The sequence below is a fragment of the Paramisgurnus dabryanus genome, chromosome 5, assembly GCF_030506205.2.
Source record: "Paramisgurnus dabryanus chromosome 5, PD_genome_1.1, whole genome shotgun sequence".
Classification (NCBI taxonomy): Eukaryota; Metazoa; Chordata; class Actinopteri; order Cypriniformes; family Cobitidae; genus Paramisgurnus; species Paramisgurnus dabryanus.
In genome coordinates, this window is record NC_133341.1 from 37,108,219 (window position 1) to 37,131,531 (window position 23,313).

The 23,313-nt window shown below is 32.2% G+C and overlaps 1 protein-coding gene and 1 long non-coding RNA gene across 3 annotated transcripts in view; both read right to left on the reverse strand.

The window, feature by feature from the left end:
• The window catches only part of ksr2 (kinase suppressor of ras 2), a 136,651-nt gene that overhangs the window by 110,010 nt on the left and 3,328 nt on the right, over positions 1 to 23,313 (reverse strand). For both annotated transcript variants that reach the window (XM_065250919.2, XM_065250918.2), the window contains exons 2-3: positions 15,516 to 15,656; positions 14,494 to 14,644 (exon numbers count right to left, since the gene is read on the reverse strand). In XM_065250919.2, the coding sequence (XP_065106991.1) occupies positions 14,494 to 14,644; positions 15,516 to 15,656 (292 nt within the window). The remainder of the gene's footprint in view (positions 1 to 14,493; positions 14,645 to 15,515; positions 15,657 to 23,313) is intronic.
• On the reverse strand, positions 7,100 to 9,895 carry LOC135732677 (uncharacterized). The gene is made up of 5 exons (XR_010526794.2): positions 9,597 to 9,895; positions 7,966 to 8,022; positions 7,760 to 7,823; positions 7,410 to 7,471; positions 7,100 to 7,249 (listed from the first exon to the last, which is right to left on the reverse strand). It is a non-coding gene; the product is annotated as an uncharacterized lncRNA (long non-coding RNA).

Consider the following 23,313-nt stretch of genomic DNA (forward strand, 5'->3'; position numbering starts at 1 on the left):
TATTCAGTTCTATATCTGTTCTATTCTATATCTAAATATATTCTATGTCTATTCTATATCTATATCTGTTCTATGTGTATTCTATATCTATTCTGTTCTATGTCTATTCTATTCTATATTTTATATATTCTATTCTATGTTTTATATCTATTCTATATTTTATATCTATTCTATTCTATATTTTATATCTATCCTATTCTATTCTTTTTATTCTTTTATATCTATTGTATTCTATATCTATTAATTTATATTCTATTCTATTCTATGTTTTATATATTTTCTATTCTATATTTTATATCTATTTTATTCTATATATATATATATATATATATATATATATATATATATATATATATATATATATATATATATATATATATATATATATATATATATATATATATATATATATATATTCTATTCTATTCTATTCTATTCTGTTCTATATCTATTCTATTCTATATATATTGTATATCTATTCAGTTCTATACCTATTTTATTCAATTCTATATCTGTTCTGTTCTGTTCTATTTTATTGTGTTCTTTATATATTCTATTCTATATCTGTTCTATTCAGTTCTATATCTAAATCTATTCTATGTCTATTCTATATCTATTCTATGTGTATTCTATATTTATTCTGTTCTATATCTATTCTATTCTATATTTTATATATTCTTTTCTATGTTTTATATCTATACTATTCTATATTTTATATCTATTCTATTCTATATTTTATATCTATTCTATATTTTATATCTATTCTATTCTATATCTATTAATTTATATTCTATTCTATTCTATATTTTATATATATTCTATTCTATTCTATTCTGTTCTATATCTATTCTCTTCTATATATTTTTTTTTCAATTCTATATCTGTTCTGTTCTGTTCTATTTTATTGTGTTCTATATCTATATCTATTCTATTCTATATCTAAATCTATTCTATGTCTATTCTATATCTATATTTATTCTATGTGTATTCTATATCTATTCTGTTCTTTATCTACTCTATTTTATATATTCTATTCTATTCTATGTTTTATATCTATTCTATTCTATATTTTATATCTATCCTAATCTATTCTTTTTATTCTTTTATATCTATTCTATATCTATTAATTTATATTCTATTCTATTCTATATTTTATATCTATTTTATTCTATATTTTATATCTATTTTATTCTATATTATATATATATATATATATATATATATATATATATATATATATATATATATATATATATATATATATTCTATTCTATTCTATTCTATATTTTATATTTATTCTATTTTATTCTGTTCTATATCTATTCTATTCTATATATATTGTATATCTATTCAGTTCTATACCTATTTTATTCAATTCTATATCTGTTCTGTTCTGTTCTATTTTATTGTGTTCTTTATATATTCTATTCTATATCTGTTCTATTTAGTTCTATATCTAAATCTATTCTATGTCTATTCTATATCTATATCTATTCTATGTGTATTCTATATTTATTCTGTTCTATATCTATTCTATTCTATATTTTATATATTCTATTCTATGTTTTATATCTATACTTTTCTATATTTTATATCTATTCTATTCTATATTTTATATCTATTATATTCTATTCTTTTTATTCTTTTACATCTATTCAATATCTATTAATTTATATTCTATTCTATTCTATGTTTTATATCTATTCCATTGTAAAAACTAAAAACCTCTCTAATCTATGGAATAGATATGGAATAGATATAAAGTATAGATATTCTATACTTTATATCTATTCCATATCTATTCCATATCTATTCTATTCTATGTTTTATATCTATTCTATTCTATATTTATATTTATTCTATTCTATTCTATATTTTAAATTCCATATCTATTCTATATGTATTTTATTCTATTTACTAAAAACCTCTCTAATCTATGGTGCCTTCAAAGTTTCTTTGTCATTTTTCAAATTGAGTGTCCCATTCCTCTGTATACTGAACCTTCTGCTATAGCCAAATCTTCTGAACTGGATTGCTAAAATAAAATTTGGCTAAAGGGTATTGCTGCAAACAAGTTTTTACTTTATTCACAAATTGAGGAAAGAATCAGAATTTATATATATATATTCTATTCTATTCTATTCTATTCTGTTCTATATCTATTCTATTCTATATATATTGTATATCTATTCAGTTCTATACCTATTTTATTCAATTCTATATCTGTTCTGTTCTGTTCTATTTTATTGTGTTCTTTATATATTCTATTCTATATCTGTTCTATTCAGTTCTATATCTAAATCTATTCTATGTCTATTCTATATCTATTCTATGTGTATTCTATATTTATTCTGTTCTATATCTATTCTATTCTATATTTTATATATTCTTTTCTATGTTTTATATCTATACTATTCTATATTTTATATCTATTCTATTCTATATTTTATATCTATTCTATATTTTATATCTATTCTATTCTATATCTATTAATTTATATTCTATTCTATTCTATATTTTATATATATTCTATTCTATTCTATTCTGTTCTATATCTATTCTCTTCTATATATTTTTTTTCAATTCTATATCTGTTCTGTTCTGTTCTATTTTATTGTGTTCTATATCTATATCTATTCTATTCTATATCTAAATCTATTCTATGTCTATTCTATATCTATATTTATTCTATGTGTATTCTATATCTATTCTGTTCTTTATCTACTCTATTTTATATATTCTATTCTATTCTATGTTTTATATCTATTCTATTCTATATTTTATATCTATCCTAATCTATTCTTTTTATTCTTTTATATCTATTCTATATCTATTAATTTATATTCTATTCTATTCTATATTTTATATCTATTTTATTCTATATTTTATATCTATTTTATTCTATATTATATATATATATATATATATATATATATATATATATATATATATATATATATATATATATATATATATATATATTCTATTCTATTCTATATTTTATATTTATTCTATTTTATTCTGTTCTATATCTATTCTATTCTATATATATATTGTATATCTATTCAGTTCTATACCTATTTTATTCAATTCTATATCTGTTCTGTTCTATTTTATTGTGTTCTTTATATATTCTATTCTATATCTGTTCTATTTAGTTCTATATCTAAATCTATTCTATGTCTATTCTATATCTATATCTATTCTATGTGTATTCTATATTTATTCTGTTCTATATCTATTCTATTCTATATTTTATATATTCTATTCTATGTTTTATATCTATACTTTTCTATATTTTATATCTATTCTATTCTATATTTTATATCTATTATATTCTATTCTTTTTATTCTTTTACATCTATTCAATATCTATTAATTTATATTCTATTCTATTCTATGTTTTATATCTATTCCATTGTAAAAACTAAAAACCTCTCTAATCTATGGAATAGATATGGAATAGATATAAAGTATAGATATTCTATACTTTATATCTATTCCATATCTATTCCATATCTATTCTATTCTATGTTTTATATCTATTCTATTCTATATTTATATTTATTCTATTCTATTCTATATTTTAAATTCCATATCTATTCTATATGTATTTTATTCTATTTACTAAAAACCTCTCTAATCTATGGTGCCTTCAAAGTTTCTTTGTCATTTTTCAAATTGAGTGTCCCATTCCTCTGTATACTGAACCTTCTGCTATAGCCAAATCTTCTGAACTGGATTGCTAAAATAAAATTTGGCTAAAGGGTATTGCTGCAAACAAGTTTTTACTTTATTCACAAATTGAGGAAAGAATCAGAATTTTGCCCTTAAAGCCAGACAGTGAGAAAAGAAAATGTCAAGGTTTGGCTAAATAATTTTTACAGTTTGCATATTTTAACAAAATAACCATCCTGTGGGAAGTGTTTGTACATGCGTAAAAGCTTGTTGCCAATTGATTTGACACCACATTGACTTGACACTACACCGTCTTACACACAACATGTGAGCAGATCGTTACTTTGCCTTCATTTTTAATGCATTTCGTTTTATATTAAACTTTATTGATAACTGCTAAGTCAACTTAGTTGAAATGTATCAACTTAGTTTATAAATATCCGAGGACAGACACGGACAAACGCCAACGTGATGTACTCTCCTATTCACGCATAAATCCATGTTTAAATGTTTACGAGAGACTGAAAGTGAATACATTTCTCCACAAGGTCTTGAGAGGATTTTTTTCACCAGTTGTGTTTAAAATATAATTGAAAGCAGCACTATTGAATTATTTTTCCCTTTGAAAAGACATTTTTATGCCAATTATGCCAAGCATTTATTCTGCTTGAACACATGACAGTACAACTTACATTAGCTCATATGATAATAAAACATGAACTGCCTGTTTAAAAAGACATACAAATATGGCAAAGACATCCACAAAGGCAGTGGTTTTCAAACAGGTCAGCCCAGTATAGGTTGTTCATCGGAAAAAAATTGATAAGATTGAACATTTTTAAAGCCTAAACTGTCCATCTTCAGTGACAAGAGAGCTCAGGAGACATTAGAGAGATACGTGATTCCCCTGTGTTGGGTTTGCTCTTCCTACATGATGTCCAGTTTAATTGGATTATTTTCTTTGCACTGGAGATCTGTAAGGTGTGAGGTGTCATATGCAAAGAAAATTAAAAATACAAATTCACTTAGGTATCCCCCCAAAGTGCCTCCAAGATTCCCATTAGTAGCTTCAAGAGAGAGAGAGAGAGAGAGAGAGAGAGAGAGAGAGAGAGAGAGAGGCAGCCTGTTGTGAAGGAAAATGAGAGCTAGGAAAGGTGAATTTAAATGTACCAGCAAAGACATGCAGAGCAGAGAGAGAGAAATCAAAATAAAGACAGGTGTGATTTCAAAATTATACACCATGCTCTCCCCTGGTGACTGGAAATCCCAGTCGCTGTGAAGTATCTCTGTTGGACCCTGAATAAACTCGTGCTGGGTCCCCAGCAAGCTTCAAGCATCTTAAAAGCCCGAGCAGAATCTTTAAGCCATTATTTAAACAAAGCAATCCACTATGATCACACTTTACATCGTGCAGCCAGGGGTTAACACGCCGTCTAAAGACCAACGCTGCGGGGGATCCAGGTTTGAGAAAATCCAAACTGCATTATATGTGATCTCTCAATTTGCAGAACAGGCAGCATTGAATACAGTAGAAGCTTCATTTTTTTAACTTGGAAAAACTCAATATGTGATGTAATTCATCGGCTATAAAAAATATGGTAATATTAATTTATTTTTTAAGGCTGTTATTAAAGGAACACGCCAACTTTTTGGTACTTTAGCTTATTCACCATATCCACCAAAGTTAGATAAGTCCATACATACATTTAATCTCCGTGCGTGCCTTACTCTGTCTAACGCACCCACCGCTAGCTTAGCTTAGCACAAAGACTGGAAGTGAATGGCTCCAGCTAGCATACCGCTCCCAATAAGTGACAAAATAACGCCAACACTTTCCTATTTATATGTTGTGATTTGTATAGTCACACCGTGTACAATTAACAAAGTCATATGAGACACAGCCATCTTTTAACCGTATGCATACTGGGAACTATATTCTCAGAAGGTGAAGCACTGCTACTTGGGTGGAGTGATTTGTCGCAGCACCTGAGAAGCAAGTGGTGAGAAGCAAAAAATTTGTGCAAGTGTTGCGCTAATCACTCCACCCAAGTAGCGGTTGGCGTTATTTGTCAATTATTGGAAGCAGTATGCTAGCTGGAGCAGGGGCGCAATGAACTGTTTCAAGGGGGTATGCGAGACAAAATTTTGGGCCCCTTTCTTTAGATGATTGTTTGATTTTCATACCATAATGTGTAGCTATAGAAAATTACTCAGTTGAGTGCGTTTATTTAATTTTACAAGTCGCATTTGCACCTAAAAATAAATGCATGAAGCAAAAAAAAAGATTAAGGCTATTCGAAAAACGAATACCATTTTAATCTGGAATGGCAGAAAACATTCACATGACTGATTTTAAAGAGATAACTAAAAGAAGAATAATTCATGGAGATGCATTTCTGAATCTATGGAAATCTATGGAAAGCGCTTTGAAAGTCGCGCCAGTCGAGTTTTCTGTGCGGTTTTAGAAGCGAAATGTGTACATTTATGTTTAGCCTATAATAGTTCATTCTTCATATTGGAAAAGTGCTTAGCGCCACGTCAGGGTCTGAGCAGACGTGCGCACTTTTGCTTGTCTGATTGCTGCAGGTTTTTGGAAATATAAGCCATTCTTGCTGTTTGAAATTGGGTTTAAACATGTCTGACATTAATTACGCATCGTTTAAAGGCAGAGATCTGAAGCGAAATGTGTACATTTATGTTTAGCCTACACTGTTAACGATTTCCCTGTATTTTTACAGTACGGTACTGGCAGCACGGTTGCCAGTAAGTTACTGTATTTTGGTTTTACAGTACTGTACTGTAATACCATTTTACAGTACACAAACTAGTACTGTATAGTTACAAAGCAGTACTGTACTGTAATTTTACAATATTTTATTACAGTAGTCTATTTTTACAGTAATTTACTGTAATGTCTATATTGACCCATAAATACTATTTATTACTTATTACAGTTAATACAATAATATTATATATAATAGCTAGAGATTTAGGTTTAAACTTATAGTTATTAATATGGTAAAAATGCTACATTAAAACATAATGAATTAAAAGGCAATCCAAGCAATGTATGTATCAAAATTTTATTTAAAAAAACATTTAATTGAAACAAAACATATTTAAAACAAGATTTTAAACAATAATAAACATATAAACAAGTTAAATAAGATAAAATCAACAAGTATAAACAAGTTTGGAGACCCCTGCTGTAACATATTTAACTCTGGCAAATAGAACACTGTTCCATAGTTTGAAGTTTTCAGTTTAAAGTCCATCATCGACTAAAAGGTAACATTTCACTGTGGTAAAAAGAACACTGGCCCATAGTTTTAAATATTCTACTTGAATTTCATTTAACACAAAAAATAAATGCATTAAACTGTGGCAGACAGACCACAGTGGCCTTTACTTTGAAGTCGTCCATTCGAACTCAATCAGGGACTGCATGAAGCCGTTCACATGGGGGTCAATGGCCACAGCTTTTCTCTGCACCAAGTTCCTTGTCTATTTGCTTGCTCCTTGTCTGGATGTGCACTTTTTCCCATCTTTGGAATTAATTCTATCCAGAAACCTGTTAGAAATATCATAAACATTAAGTCAACAAATATAAGATAGAAAAAGATTCTTAAAAAAACTAAACTCAGCCTTGAATTTACTCCTATTCTGAAACCTTTTGCTCTTATTCTACTGTTCCACACCTAATTACATTAAAATACAGAAGATTCACTTACCGCTGAACAAACTCTTTCCTCAATGGACAGCATCCACCTGGATCCTGTCATGATTTAATGTCCTGAACAGAAAGTGCAATTGTTACTGATTTGGACACAACTTTTTATTCTGAAAACAAAATCTTTTGTCAATAAAGTCCAGGGACACCTCTGCTAAATAAATACAATTATTAAATTAAATTTCTTAAAAACCAAAGTCTGAATATTTCTGTTTGTATATTTCTACATGGCAAACTAAGACAATTGTGTACATGTTGTGTATGGTCGTGTTACAGTGTTGTGTGTGGGAATTGTGAATGAGTGTATACATGGGTATTTAAAGAAACTGTAGTGGTAAAGTACAAACTTACCGAACATAATGTGCTTGGTGTGTGTCTGGTATCACCCGTTGTGCCTCCACATCTGCCTTAACTCCTGAAAAGTGCAATGACACTCATGTAAACTACAAATAAAAAGTGATTAGCCACATTCCTGTGTACTTTTACATGTGACGTGAAAGCATTTAATATTGCAGTCAAAAAAATACATGACTTGTAACTGTACATCATGTACTTGCCTGGTTCCTTTAAAGATGATCCATCTTACCCAATCCGACTTACAAGCAATGGTAAGACTGTAAAAAATACAAATGTTACAAAATCTGTTAGCCATAGAAATAAGTAGACATTGTGAAGGAAATGGTAAAAAAAAATTTAGTAACACTTTACTACAATAGTTTATTCCTTAACATTTGGTAATGCCTTAGCTAATATAAACTAACAATGAACAATATATTTTACAACATTAATAATATTTGATAATGTTCATTGTGCAGAGACAAAGTGATTGATTTAAAAATGTATTAAGTGTTTAAATCTAATATCATGCTATGCTAACAAATAAAACCTTTCTGTAAGTGTTTAGTCAGTTGTAAAACAAATATATATATATATATATATATATATATATATATATATATATATATATATATATATATATATATATATATATATATATATATATATATTAGTTGTTATATTATATATTACATATAAATATCTAAATAAGTCTTTTTTTATTATTATTCTATAACATCTTGTCTACAGAAAATCTCTGAAAATGTCTCGTTTAGTGCAGAAAATAGCGATTTATAGTGACAAGGTAAAAAGACTGCCCCTAATGTTTAACCCGGACCGGCTGCGGTGTAACACGCTATTTCACGCAAAGTTTTTTATCTAAGTTAGTAGCTAGCTGGCTGCTCACTTTAAAGATAAACATGATCGCCTAAATCTGAGCAATCCTGGTGATGCCAGTTTCCTACACGATGTTATATTGGACTATTTTAAATCCAGAGATGAAGGATCAGATGACAGAGACGAGAAGACAAAGGTACGTAAATGCGGAGCCCATTCTCTTTTCGTGCATTGATTTGATGCGTTTTGGAAACTTATATACAGCGTGTAATGCATCTGAAGTGGTGGAAACAATATGCCATAAAAATGTATTGGACAACTTACTGGGCGTGTAAAACGCTTAAGAGAAGATATTCTCTGCTTTTGCGGATATACCGTAATATAATAACAACAACAATAAGCGCGGCAATCCCTTTCGTTCATCTGATATTAAGATGAGCCCAGGTCTGAATGATATTTGGTCGAAGTTAAAGCTGCGATGAGTTCGATGCATGTATCCAGTTAAATATGAGGTTTCTTGTTTTCACTTCTGTGGAGGAGTTCGGTACTACAGTATGCTGTGTACGGCGTGACAAGTCCTGACTGTTTACAACCACGAGTCAGCCTTGCCAAACAGTCGAACTTAATACTTTTCTCTGACGCTAACTGAACGGATGAAACGCCGAGATAAACGACCGTTATGCTGGGACCGCAAGACCGCGCTGCCGGGTGGTCTTTGTCCATTTCGTTAAAAATAGTTTCATTGTCACCACACTTTCAACACAATATAAACTCACCAAAACCCTCATAATTTAGTTAAAACAACCATATATTCATTAATAAAGGTGTAAAGCGAGTTAAAACAGCGGTAGACATCTGTGTGTAACGTTAGCTTACTTTCTGAGGGAGATTGAAACTTTGTTGGCGACCGTTTTTCTCTCTCATTGCACGTTTAAAACAATATTGTGACAAACTATTGACAACATTCTTAAACTAAAAATTAAGTTTTCATGAAACAGAAATATTTCAAACTTACCGAACTGCCAGAAATCAATCGTCCTCCTTCAGCTGCAGCCAGGAGTTGTGCTCTCTCTCCCTCTGTGTGATTTGACGTTGGCGCACTTTCTCTGATTATTGCAAGTACACCTGGCACATTACAGCAATGGCTACAGCAAGGTTACATCAAGACCAAAAGATACTGTAAAATGTTCCCGCTCAAACAAATTTACCCAGAATGCATTATGAACTGCAGTACTGTACTGTAATGTACACATACAGTATAGTACTGTGGATTTTTACAGTAATGTACTGCTAAATCTACAGCGACATCTAACAGTGTATAATAGTTCATTCTTCAGAGTTCAATTCAATTCATATTGATGATCTTATAGTCCATTTAGTCCATTTAAAAATGTTCTTACAAACCGATTGTATTCATCAGAAAACACCAAATAACTTATATTCTCTTTATGTCGTTGTTCTCTGTGCGTGTGGTATATGTTTCCCGCAACCCCCACACGCGTCCTCCGCTCATGACAAAAAGCGTAGCCGGCAAAAGTTTTAAAAATTAATATGACGTTGATTTTTTTTTAAAGTGTGTGCCTCGCCCACACACGCCCTTAGCCAGTGACACAGAAATTGCAAAAAGCACGATCGGCTAAAGTTTTACATATGACGTTGATTTTCAGTCAAAAGCATGCCGCAATCCATAATATGATTTTGCACATCCAACAACAACTATATTATTACAAAAATAATACTGCATGTTTTGGCATTTGATAGCATATTGCAGTAGTTTATATTTGATGCACGGTGTTCTTTTTAATGTACTTTTTCTTTAATATTCACAACACTTATCAACAAAACATTCATTAAAATTAAGAGACTAATTATATTAAACGAAATTTATTTTAAGCAAACATTTAAAGCAAACAAAAATTAAACTCGAAAATTGTGTCTTATGATTCACTCTATTTTTACCGTCATATTAGCCTTCAATCCATTACAACGCCCCATATATAGCGTTTAAAATTACAGTCTTAATAATCGGTCTTAATAATACAGTCTAAACAAAACAGTAACAACATTACAACAATATTTAAACAAAACATAAATATAGAACAGGCATTCTCTATTCGGATACATGTTAAAAACAATCTGATATAGCGTTTATAATAGCTGTACTAAGGGCTAAACCTCCGTTGCAAACCTGAATAAAAATGAATCACTTTCACTTTGAAAATGATGCGCTGTCACATTAAAACCAGCTCTTAGTCATTTAAAATTTAACTCAATTACAATGGCTAAGACAATTCTCCTATTTCATGTTTATTTAATAAAGATTCCACAATTGCAGAAAATAATATTTTTAACTACGCCTATTAAGTAATTGTCCGTCTTAGAAATGCAATGGCCTATTTTTCAGCAGTCGCTATCCTAATATTATTTCCTTAAATAAAGCCATTGCTGTCCTTTTGTTTTAACACAAATATTTTAAACTTTTCATGAAACAAACAGTTTACGGATCAGCATGAGCGCTTTTTAGTGGCATGAGATCTTACCTTGAAATGCCAAACAGTAGGGCTTTCGACTGTTTGTGGTAACTTAAAAGGATTGCATAGCAAACCCACCAAACTGATCCCAAACCAAAATGTTGCCTACCCACCCATATCCATACCAGGGGCCTCATTTATAAAGCGTGCGTACGCACAGATTTGATCGTAAAGTGTGCGTAGGCGAAAATCCACGGCAAAGTCCATATTTATAAAAACCGTCTTTGACGTGGAAAAGTGCTTAGCGCCACGTCAGGGTCTGAGCAGACATACGCACTTTTGCTTGTCTGATTGCTGCAGGTTTTTGGAAATATAAGCCATTCTTGCTGTTTGAAATTGGGTTTAAACATTGACAAGCGCTTTTTATATGTCTGACATTAATTACGCATCGTTTAAAGGCGGAGATCTGAAACTGCTCGGCTGCGCGCACAAGTTCAAGTTCATTTCTGATTTATAGATTTGAAAGGGGTACGCGCGTTTTCTGCGTGTACGTTCGGTTTATGAATCACACGTACGCATTTTTGTTAAATGATCGCAAGATCAAATTTAGGATGGTTTTTACGCAGCATTTTATAAATGAGGCCCCTGCACAATCAAATTAAAAACCACCAGAACCGCCAAATATGTAATTGCATCTACAAGGTCATGCTTGCACGCTGTTTTAAAAAGTGTCTCAATTTTACTTATCACAACGTCATTTACATTAGTTTTATATTAATTTACTTTACATTTTACTATAGTGTTAATAATTAAACGTGTACAACAAAAAAAAAAATGGAAAAGTGATGACGGTGGGGCCCCCTAGCGTACTCATGGGCCCATATGCCTTGCATACTCTGCACCCCCCCTAACGGCGCCCCTGAGCTGGAGCCATTTACTTCCAGTCTTTGTGCTAAGCTAGGCTAGTGGTGGGTGCGTCAGACAGAGTTAAGTGACACACAGAGATGACAATGGTATGTATGAACTTATCTAACTATGGGGGATATCGTGAAAAAGCTAAAGTCCCAAAAAGTTTGTGTGTTCCTTTAAAGGAATAGTTCACCCAAAAATGAAAAAACTGTGATCATTTTCTCATCCTCATGTTGTTTTAAACCTGTATGAATTTCTTTTTTTATAAACACAGAAAAAACAAATACGATTGAATACAATGGGTACTGTCAATTGTGTGCTTACCATTATTTTTCTAAATATGTTTATCATTTATCACAATACTTCCATTATATTTGTTTTCCTACTATGGAAGTCAATGGTTAAGGCAGCTATATGTGCTTACCTTCATTATCAAAATATCTTCTTTTGTGTTCATCAGAAGAAAAAAAATTCATAAAGGTTTAGAACAACATAAGGATGAGAAAGTTATGACAGAATTTTTAATTTTGGGTGAACTATTCCTTTAAAGTCATAATATATGTGGCTGATGGGGCTTGGCTGCCCTCTGTTGACCAATTTTATTATGACATTTACTATGACACCGACACGTTTCTCAAGGGGAACTTGTTTCTTGAACAAAATTGAAATTCTAAATAAAAAATACATGTTGATAGCTAAATGAGCTTACAGCATTGTTAACATTATAAATCAAATATGAAACGAAAGCGCCATGGGTAAATATTAAAGCGATACTGCAAGGGTGACTGATTGTCCAGTTTTTTTAGGCTAAATTTATTCAGCAACTATATTTTCCATTCATTTTCTTTAAAGCTTTTTCTGAAATTTGTTCAAAAATAGTTTAGAGAGTCCAGACTTCTTTCTAAAGAGTTGACTTATGGGTAGTGAATATCACCAGTCAATCTGAAAAAAAAAAATCCTTGAAAACTTAAACGGAGACCTTGCATGGGTATTTAAACTACCAAATATTGACATAGAGATATCAGTACAGTTGAAAACATTTGGTAAAACTCTTTTTATGGTAAGGTTGACATTTGCATGGATTTGCTCATATGCAAAACTTTGAATTGCTGAAGATGTTCAGTGGATCCAATCATTAACTTGCATGCATTGGTGTAAAATCTAAATGACGTGTGCATGCATTTGTTGTTAGGATAAGCTTGATGATTAAAAATTAAGAACCGAGCCAAATTAAAGCAGAATGCTGCTGCAGTCCTTCAAATGATTCCAAGCTCACCTAACTTCATCACACAGCAGCGAAGAGTTGAACATCTACAGCATCATTTCATTCAATTAAACATTAATTCAGTTACTTTTACAGCCACCATCATCTTCTGCTGCGAAGGCAGAGAACAAACAGTGCTGAAAAGAGCTTTTGTAACAGTTCAAAGTGTAATGTTACCTAACATTGTTATCAAACTGTGCTGCACTAATGATTGTGATACTACAGTGCCCCCCAGTGGCGAAACGATTGAGGGACGAGGGTCCGAGTAATACAGATGAATCTACTAGTTTTTCTGAGCAAACAAAAACGAAAGCAACGTTAAATAAGCTTAAAATAATGTTTAACCTGTAACTAATAATAACAAACCAATAAATGTCAGAAAACAATTCTGACTATATAGGTAGGCTACTTTTGGCTTTCTCTGGTCGCAAGCAACAGAGCAAATTAGCATTCAAGACACAATATGCACGTATATATTTATATTTTGTTTACACATGCACTTACTTACATTATCTCTTTTAATTTTTTATAGTGTAAGGCTTACACTATAAAAAATTAAAGGCATAAACTACTGATTATGACTATCTACTATGAATGGGGCGCGACCGAAGTCCCGCCTTACAGTTAAAAGAACCAATCATCAATCGATAAAGACTCTGGAGGAGGGGCTCTGTGGCCAACCTGTGCGCAGGCGCAGCAGCTGAACCGACTTCGCATAAAGTTTTTTTTTTTTTACTAAATATGAGCTTAAGAAACACACGTTTTGTTTAATTTGATTTTATCGCGTTATTTTAGAGATATCTGTCGTTCCCCATTCAAGTAGATTGGACTTTAGTCTTGCAATACTGAAATAACTGCCCGGAGGCATTGCAAAGATGGACGCAAGGTGGCGGGACTCTGGTAATAACAATATATGACAATACGTTTATGTAATGAATTACACTACAGAAAAACTCGTTGCACTTCATTGAGATGATGGCTATAACATATGCAACACTTTAAACTGCTGAAGAAGATAATTCAGTGTTCAAACTTTATTCCTGGTGGACATAGACTAAGTGCAGAGTTGTAGGGACCTCTGCTGGAAGTTCTATGCTACTACAACATTGGATCATAACACTACATTGAAGCACAAACCTTCTCAAATCACAAAATACATTACATGATTTGTTATCACTTGATGCTAAAAGAATAATTACACACTTAGTATAAAAAAAAACGTAAGTATCATAATAGTATCTGATTTCAGTTCCATCCTATGAACTCACCTGATTTGTGGGCTGACCGTAAACACGTGAGCGAGGCATTGAGACGAGCACACTCATCGTCGCTCGCTCCGAACTTCTGTAGTGTCTCACACACCAGTTCATCCGACATCTCCAATAGAGCCTCCAGTGTCAGCTCACCCGGGGTGATTTCCTGATACAAAGTCATGGACACACAAAACATACAATAAATAATTTGCTATTTTCAAATACAGTAAATTGCAATGCACTTTTTTCAGACACAATTGGCCTGGAGCAACTGAGGTAACAAGATTAACTTCAACAACCTCACTACTGTGCATAAACTAAGGTTTTAGCATAAAAAAATAAATAAAACAATATCTGAGGGTAAAAGAATAATTTTAAGACTAAAATATGTACATTATCTGTTTTTAAATACATATATATGGGTATATCTGTAATTTATTCTTCACACCAGACAGCAGCAAGACTTCATCATTAAAAGGATAGTTTACCCAAAAATGAAAATTCTGACATCATTTCACAAACCTGTATAAATTTCTTTGTTTTGATGAACATGAAGGAAGATATTTTAAGGAATGTTTGTAACCAAACCATTCATGAACCCCATTCACTTTCATAGTATTCTTTTTCCTATGGAAGTGAATGGGACTCATGATCGGTTTGGTTACAACATACATTCCTTAAAATGTCTTTTTTATGTTCATTAGAAAATAAATTTATACAGGTTTGTAAAAACATGAGGGAGAGTAAATGATGAACTATGCCTTTAAGAACAGCAGCTACACAAACTACACTTACACACACACACACACACACACACACAAAAAAAACACTAACAGCAAAAATGTCAAAGCTACAGGTCTTAAAACTTGAATACTTCAGCATTTAGCAATAATTAATTTAGGATTATGATAATAAACAGTATCCTGTCTACAGTTTGAATCCCCTGGAGCAACATATTTATTATATATACCATCACATGATGGATCAAACAATATTTTATAAAGGTATGATTATGGAGAAAATGTATAATTTCCTACCATAATAACCTCTTTCCTCATGTTAACAATGCGAAACCAGTGTTCAAGTCGAGGGAATTCATCCAGCTCAACATTCCTCTCCTGTAAGGACACTTTACGCTTGTAAGAGAGCTGCCGACTGAAATACTTCACCAGTTTACCCTGAAAGAAAGAAAGAAAGAAAGAAGGATAAATAAAACATGGAAACTATAACATATATATTACTCATAATTATGCTATGAAATACATGATTATTGGTCAGTACTCTACAAAAATTGATCAAAAATGGTCCCTAGCTGTCATTGGGGCTGTACCCTTTCAAAAAGTACACAATAGTATCTAAAAAGTTCATATTAGTACCTCAGAGGTACATACACCAAATATATACATATGGTACATACGTACATACTTTATAAAGGGTATACTTGGGCCATTTTTTGAGACTTTTGTTTAATGACTATTAAAGGTGGTGTGTGTAAACTTTAGCGGCATCTAGTGGTGAAATTGTGATATTGCAACCAACAGCTCCCCCCTCAATTTCAAAACACGCATGGTAGCCACCACAAGACAAACACGTCGTCGTCTGAGACAAGGCAGGGACGAAACACGCTCTGTAGAGAAGTTTGTACGTTTAGGGCAACTTTAGAAACATGATGGCGACTTTCATGTAAGGAGAGCCGCGGTCTATGTAGATAAAAACGACTCATTCTCATGTAATAAAAACAATCCATTTTATATGTAAGGTCTTTATGCAGCACCGGCAATATAGTTATGGATATCAGTGGTTCTCAAACTTTTTATCGGCATGCTGCCCCCCTTGTGTATGGTGCATCCCTTCATGCCCCCAAAGAAAATGTATGACATTAAACATTCCAAAACTTAAAATTTGAATTAAACAAAACATATAAAATTATGCATTGTAGTGCTGTTGGTTAGTAGCTTTATTTTTCTGAGGTTTAATTACACAGAATTTATGATAAATTGATGTATTTTATAATATGTCATTTACCTGGGGCCCCCCGGCACCATCTCAGAGCTCCCCAGGGGACCACGGCCCCCAGTTTGAGAACCGCTGCTGTATATTATATTGCATTTCTGTCAAGAGATCCTTATAAAAGTTACCATATATATATATATATATATATATATATATATATATATATATATATATATATATATATATATATATAAAGTAACCATTGTCCCAGGTTATTAATTGACTTTTCCCCCTTCGTTGGGCACATGACCACCTTTCTTGATGCTCATAATATGAACAAACAGGAAGCAAAAAGTCAAATTTCTCTTTACACAGAGCAGTTTGCAAAAGTATTCCTCATGAGCATTCAACAAATGAAGTTTATTTAACTAAGCTCAGGATGAGCATGGTCATGTAATCCAACCAATCAGCACAAAGAGGTCTCTATAATCTCCAGTTATGACGTTAATCATCATTTCTAGATGTATTTTGACCACTTCAGTCCAGTGTCTGTTGAATTTCACCAAAAGCAAACCTCGGGAGTGAAATTAACAGCAAATGTAAAAGACAGAGAGCATGACAAGACTCAAGTGTTTGACCATGTGTTACCTATTTCCATTTTCATTAAATAGATGCAAATAAATACATCATTTGTATTAAGAATTCAGCAGAAATGTTGTCGGTAGTCGACAGATGAAACAAAAATGATAATTTTACTTAAACACTCCTAAATCTAGAAAATCTGAAAGGGACGACTGTATATGGCCGTCCCTCATCTTTGTCCCATAACAGTTGCGGCATCCCTACTCCACCCCATTCCCTCACTTTCTGCTGGTACACCCATCCCAGTTAAAGGGGGGTACTCAGGGTTTGGGTTAATATTCCGAGCTCGGAGCACTCAGCAACGTCAAATAGGTATTATTTCATAGTTGATTACATATTAATGCGAACTTGTGAAATAAAGTAACTGTTACCGGGTATCATAAGGTTACATGTTGAAATGATAGATGGGTTCTATATGCATCAATATGCAGTTATAAGTAAATGCAATATTTGCCATTCTGTTCTTCGTGTCAATATTTCATGATCTATTTGAACTGCTTTTATACATGATTCAAAAACACAACTATCCTAAATTGGACAAATTTCCCAAAACAGTGATGTCATTGCAGTGTTTGTTGAGAGAAAACAACAAAAGTTAAAGGTATTGCGGAGGATTTTCTATTTCCGGGTGGATCATCAACACTATTGGTCCTCCTAGTTGTCAATCAGGAGTGTTGTGCAATTGCATTTTTTAAAAATGTGGAGAAGGCGGTTCTTTTCTAAAATTCGAGAAAATCCTCCGCTATACCTTTAAGTTTTGTTAGTGGTATAGATCCATGAATAAAGAGTATATGTACAGTAAGAACTGACATGAATGTACTGCCCAATAAATGCAATACATTTTTTCTTTTTAGTACAAGTTAAGAATGTTTGTTAAAGTAAGCAACAACAGGCTTGTTTACATTTACACATTAGGCAGACTTACAGTGCATTAAAATGTATACATTTTTATCAACATGTATGTTACCTGGGTTCAAACCACTATAATCTATATAAATGACTGGATTGTTTGTAATATTGCTACCAATACAGGCCTGAAAACAACACAGAGACATTACTTAAAGAAAAAGAAAATAAGACTTTTACAACATCTGAAAGTTCACAGAAAAAAATGATTCATTGAATTTAATCAATTTTTTTAAGGTAAGTGGTTGCAATCAATTTATTTAAGCTACATTTAAACAAAAAAGATTAGTAAATTAAAATAAAATATAAAGCTTTTGTTTAAATATAGCTTAAAAAAAATTGATTAAATTCAATGAATCATTTTTTTCAGTGTTAAATATTTACAGTAGGAAATATATCCATGAAATATCTTCATGAAACAGGATCTTTACTTAATATCCTATAATGATTTTTGGCTTAAAAGAAAACAATCAATAATTTTGACTTATACAATGTATTGTTTGCTATTACTACAAATATACCTCTGCAACTTATGACTGGTTTTGTGATCCAGGTTCACATGTGATGAAGACATGTTTTAAATTATGAATAGGGCTGCACAATATTGTATGCAATAACTTGCTAAATGATGTAGTATATGATGTATGTTATAACTGCATATTGCAGTTTGCACATTTGAGATACTTTGATAATTTCGATGTATCTTGCAGCCATAAAGACTGGGTCATTTTTACAATAAAGTTATTTTTTTTTAAGTAAATAACTATGTACATCATTAGGACGTTTGCGTTGTAATAATGTACAGGGAGACTTCAGATATAAAACGAAGACTAGTAAAGTGAAGTTTTATCATTAAAATCTATATATATATATTTTATAAAGAAAGTGTTTGGAAGTGCGTACACAGGGATCACCTGTTCACACAATCCACGGCCTTAATTTGGATGGTTAAGAACCTTTGGAAGGCCGATACAATGAATGTCCGTTAATTTAATAGAACATTTGGGCATACCAACATGGCGGTGCGGTGGCTTTACAATTTTGACGTAATGCACAATAAATATTCAACTTTCAGATGATGTAAAACTCTTAATTTCTTGTCTTTAAGTATTGTCTTTGTGTTGTTTTAAGGCCTGGATTAGTGGCAATATTACAAAAATCCACAATGTTTCTACCAGCATGCAGAATGTGTTTGACGTGTTAGTGACACATGAGGGCCACAGACCTTATCTTATATCTAATGTAATTGTTAATACCGCACAAAAATGTATATAAACATTGAAAAAGAAAATATATAAAATGGTTTTATAATAAAAACCTATAAATAAAATAGATAATGGTGAATGTTTGGGTGATGAATATTTGGGTGGTGATGGTGCAGTGGATAAGACACACGCCTTTGGTGTGAGAGAGCTGGGTTCGAATCCACCATTGTGTCCCTGAGCAAGACACTTAACCCCTAGTTGCTCCAGAGGTGTGCAACCTCTGACATATATAGCAATTGTAGTCGCTTTGGAAAAAATCGTCAGCTAAATGAATAAGTAAGAAAATGAATAAGAAGTAACAATATTCATGTGCTAAATGCAGCAAACAGGAACTTGTCAAACAGGAAAAAAAGACATTTGCAACTTAAAGAGTTGCTATTAGTACCTCTAATAAATAGTAGTATATATTAGGACATTTTTAAAGGGTATTGCCCCAGGGACAGCTCTGACCGGTTTATTTTATCTATTTAAAAAAAATATCTGCTTGAGAAACATCCTACACTTTAAGCAAGGATAAAACCGATGGTAGACAACTTATTCAGCAATGTGATGTCACCCAAATGTGGTTACTGTTCAAGAATAAAAATCAGTTATTTGTTTTTTTTTCATCATTTTCAATTTACTGAACAGTGTCCATCCTTATATTCAGTCTGTTTCATTTGGGTCGAGTTGTTCTCCCATGGCAACGCTGTTTCCTGAATGTTGGGCAAACAAAGCACATTGTCTGTGGGTTCCAGGGGTTGAGGGTCACCTGAAATTCAAAGATTAAAGCCGAGGGACGCATTTTCAAATTCACTCATGTACATTTTCAATTCAATCACTGGACTAAATACTGTATGATTTTGCAACTGAAACAGGACTGACCCGAATCCTTACACAGTGTGGAGATAGATAGATATTTCCTAATTAAACTAAGGCCTAGTCCTGGTTTAAATAATCCCTGTCCGGGAAACCATCCCTATGATGCCAAAGACAATAAATATGTTGAAAAATGTGGGTGGGATTTTATTTATTTTTTGTATATTTTGTTATTGTTGTATTATATAAAAACAAAAAAAATAAACAGCAAGAAAATGCAACTACTTCTGACTTGAAATAAACAATGTTGTCTATGCTGCTACAACAAATTAAACAATTAAACAAAAAAATGTGGGTGGGTCTGGTGGGTCCCCCAGAAAAAACAACATTTAGAAGCCATTTTCTTGTATTCTGGTGCCTTTTAATTAAACAATTGTCTAAAAGTTTTGTTTAACTTGGCATGACGTGTAGCGGGAGTACAAAGAGGGATGAAAAATAGATTTAATTGATGGTGCTCTGACAAGTGAACAGACAGATTGAATAAAATTACAGAAAAAGTGAGTGGGTCTAATATCATTGGTCTTAAAAAGTGTGGGTCTTTAAAACAACAACATATGTTGATATTAAAATTAAAATTAACATTAACATTATTTAACATTTGATTACTTGAAAAAATATAAAAAGCACTATTAATTTTATTTAATTTGAGGGTAATTTCTCCATTTACATGTCAATATTAATGTGCGATTAAATAGGATTAATTAATCGGCACATCATGTAACTAATTGGATTAAATAAATTAATTAATCGCCAATATGTGACCCTGAATCGCAAAACCAGTCATAAGGGTCAATGTTTTTAAATAAATGAGCTTTCCATGGATGTACGGTTTCTTAGGATAGGACAATATTTGGCGAGATACTGTACAACTATTTAAAAATCTGGGGAAATTAAAAAATATTGAGAAAGCTTTTAAAGTTAAAATTTTTAAAGTTAATAATGATAAATAAAGTTTTGATATATTTATGGTAGGAAATTTCCAAAATATCCTCATGATTTTTGGCATTAAAAAATCTATAATTTTGACCCAAACAATGTATTTTTGGCAATATATAACCGTGTTACTTTAACTTACTTATGACTGGTTTTGTGGTCCAACACTGTAAAAAAAATCCGTAGAAATTACAATGTTATTGCAGCTGGGTTGCCGGTAATTTACCATAGATTTACATTTATGTTATTTACTGGCAAGAGTTTGTTCAAAGTTAAATACATTTTAAATATTAACAAGTCTTTATCTTTACAGAATAAAACTATACAATAACAGCCTCATGCAAAGCATTCTGGGAACCAGAAATCATCATCACCTTTTTCTGTTTTTTGCTTCAGATTTTGTTTCCCAGAATGTTTTGCTTGATGCTGTTTGTTTAGTTTTACTCTGTAAAGACAAAGACTTGTAAATGTTTAATGTTCATTTAACTTTAAACAAAATATTGCCAGTAAAAAACATACATTTAAATCTACGGTAAATTACCGGCAACCCAGCTGCAATTTCTACGGAATTTTTTTTACAGTGAAGGTCACAGTTATTTTAATAAAAAACATATAAACTTTGTTAGATATATAATTGTAATGTAAAGACAAATTATTGTTTTCAAACTGGCAACACTTAGCACAATGTTGTCTTTTTCACTGAGGTGTAAAGTAGTAAAGTAGTTTTACTCACTGCTAAAGTGCACTGTAGAAATTACAATGTTATTGCAGCTGGGTTGCCGGCAGGGCCGGCGCCACGAGGGGGCGTGAGGGGGCGTCGCCCCCTCACTGGCACTATCCCGCCACCTCAGATCACCATTAATGTTGAATGGGATTTTAATGATAAAATGCGCTATTTAAAAATCACGTTTGCCTTGTGTATTGTCTTCCTAAAGGGAATTTTAAAGTCTAATTATTTAACAAAACAAAAAAACAAGTGTGCATGTATTCTACCGTGACACACGCCCACTCATGTATAGCCTATAGGCTTGTTCGAATTCATCAGGCGAAGACGTCAAAATGCCGCGAGAGCGAGACGAAACGACACTTAGTATGATTTCTCGAATCGTTCTCGCGGTACTTTGACGTCATGTGGATGTTGGTTCTTGCAGCCGCGCCTGAAGTTGAACAACTTTGTGTTGACGGCTTGAGGCACGCCGACAATGAGCCCGCGTTCTGAGTCTCAGAGGGAAATCAAGATGTCGAAGTGGGAAATTATATAAAAATTTACAGACAGGAGTGTGAGAGTGACCTGGGCCTGCCCTGTAGCAATGGATATATGGAAAATAGCATTGGAAGTTCTGCAAACCGGACTCCGGATTGTCACACATCAATTAATGCCGTGGCGTGGATGAATTATCGGAGCATTTCAGGTGCAAAGATCCAAATATTCGGCTGTCATTAAGTCAATTCGGGCACCATGAACTTCAGCCAGACTGTACATAGTTTTGAAAAGTTCAGATGTTCATGTTCTTCAGCATCCTTGCAAGTCAACGTACAACCAACAGCCTATTATTGTTCTGCATTTAACGTTAAAGGTAAGCCGGTACGATCTCTCTCTCTCACACACCTGTTTATCAGGAGTAAATAGATAAAAAACAGACATTGTTAAATTTATAATTAACGAATTTGAATTAGCCTATCCTACAGCATAGCTGTATATGTAAACGAGTTAATGTCATTTTGCTATTGTGGTTCTCTAGCTGCTTAATCGCTAGCTTGGTGCATTACTTGTGGCAGTTAAAATAACTACGTTATATGATCAAATTGAAAATGTTGATAAAATGTTGCGTTTGGACCGTTTTTGGGCTGAAAACCATCAACTCTATTTGCCAACACTGCCCCCCACCATTACGTAAAATTTATTTCTACCTCTGGGTCTGAACTTCAAATGAGTAGTGTTGTGCTAATATGTAACGTTAGGTATGCGTTTTTTGTTGTTGTTGTATTGTTCAGAGCTCTGTAAGTTGCTCACTATAGCTGTAGTTTTTGTGGTTGTATTACAGAGATGTTTGTTTATAACACTTTAAAACTTAATGTACCAAACCTATGTATTTTCTAGCTGGGGGAATTATATGCATTCATGTGATCGCCCCCTCTGGTATTTTAGACGCCCCCTCATCAGCGCTCGGCTGGCGCCGGCACTGGTTGCCGGTAATTTACCGTAGATTTAAATTTATGTTATTTACTGGCAAGAGTTTGTTCAAAGTTAAATACATTTTAAATATTAACAAGTCTT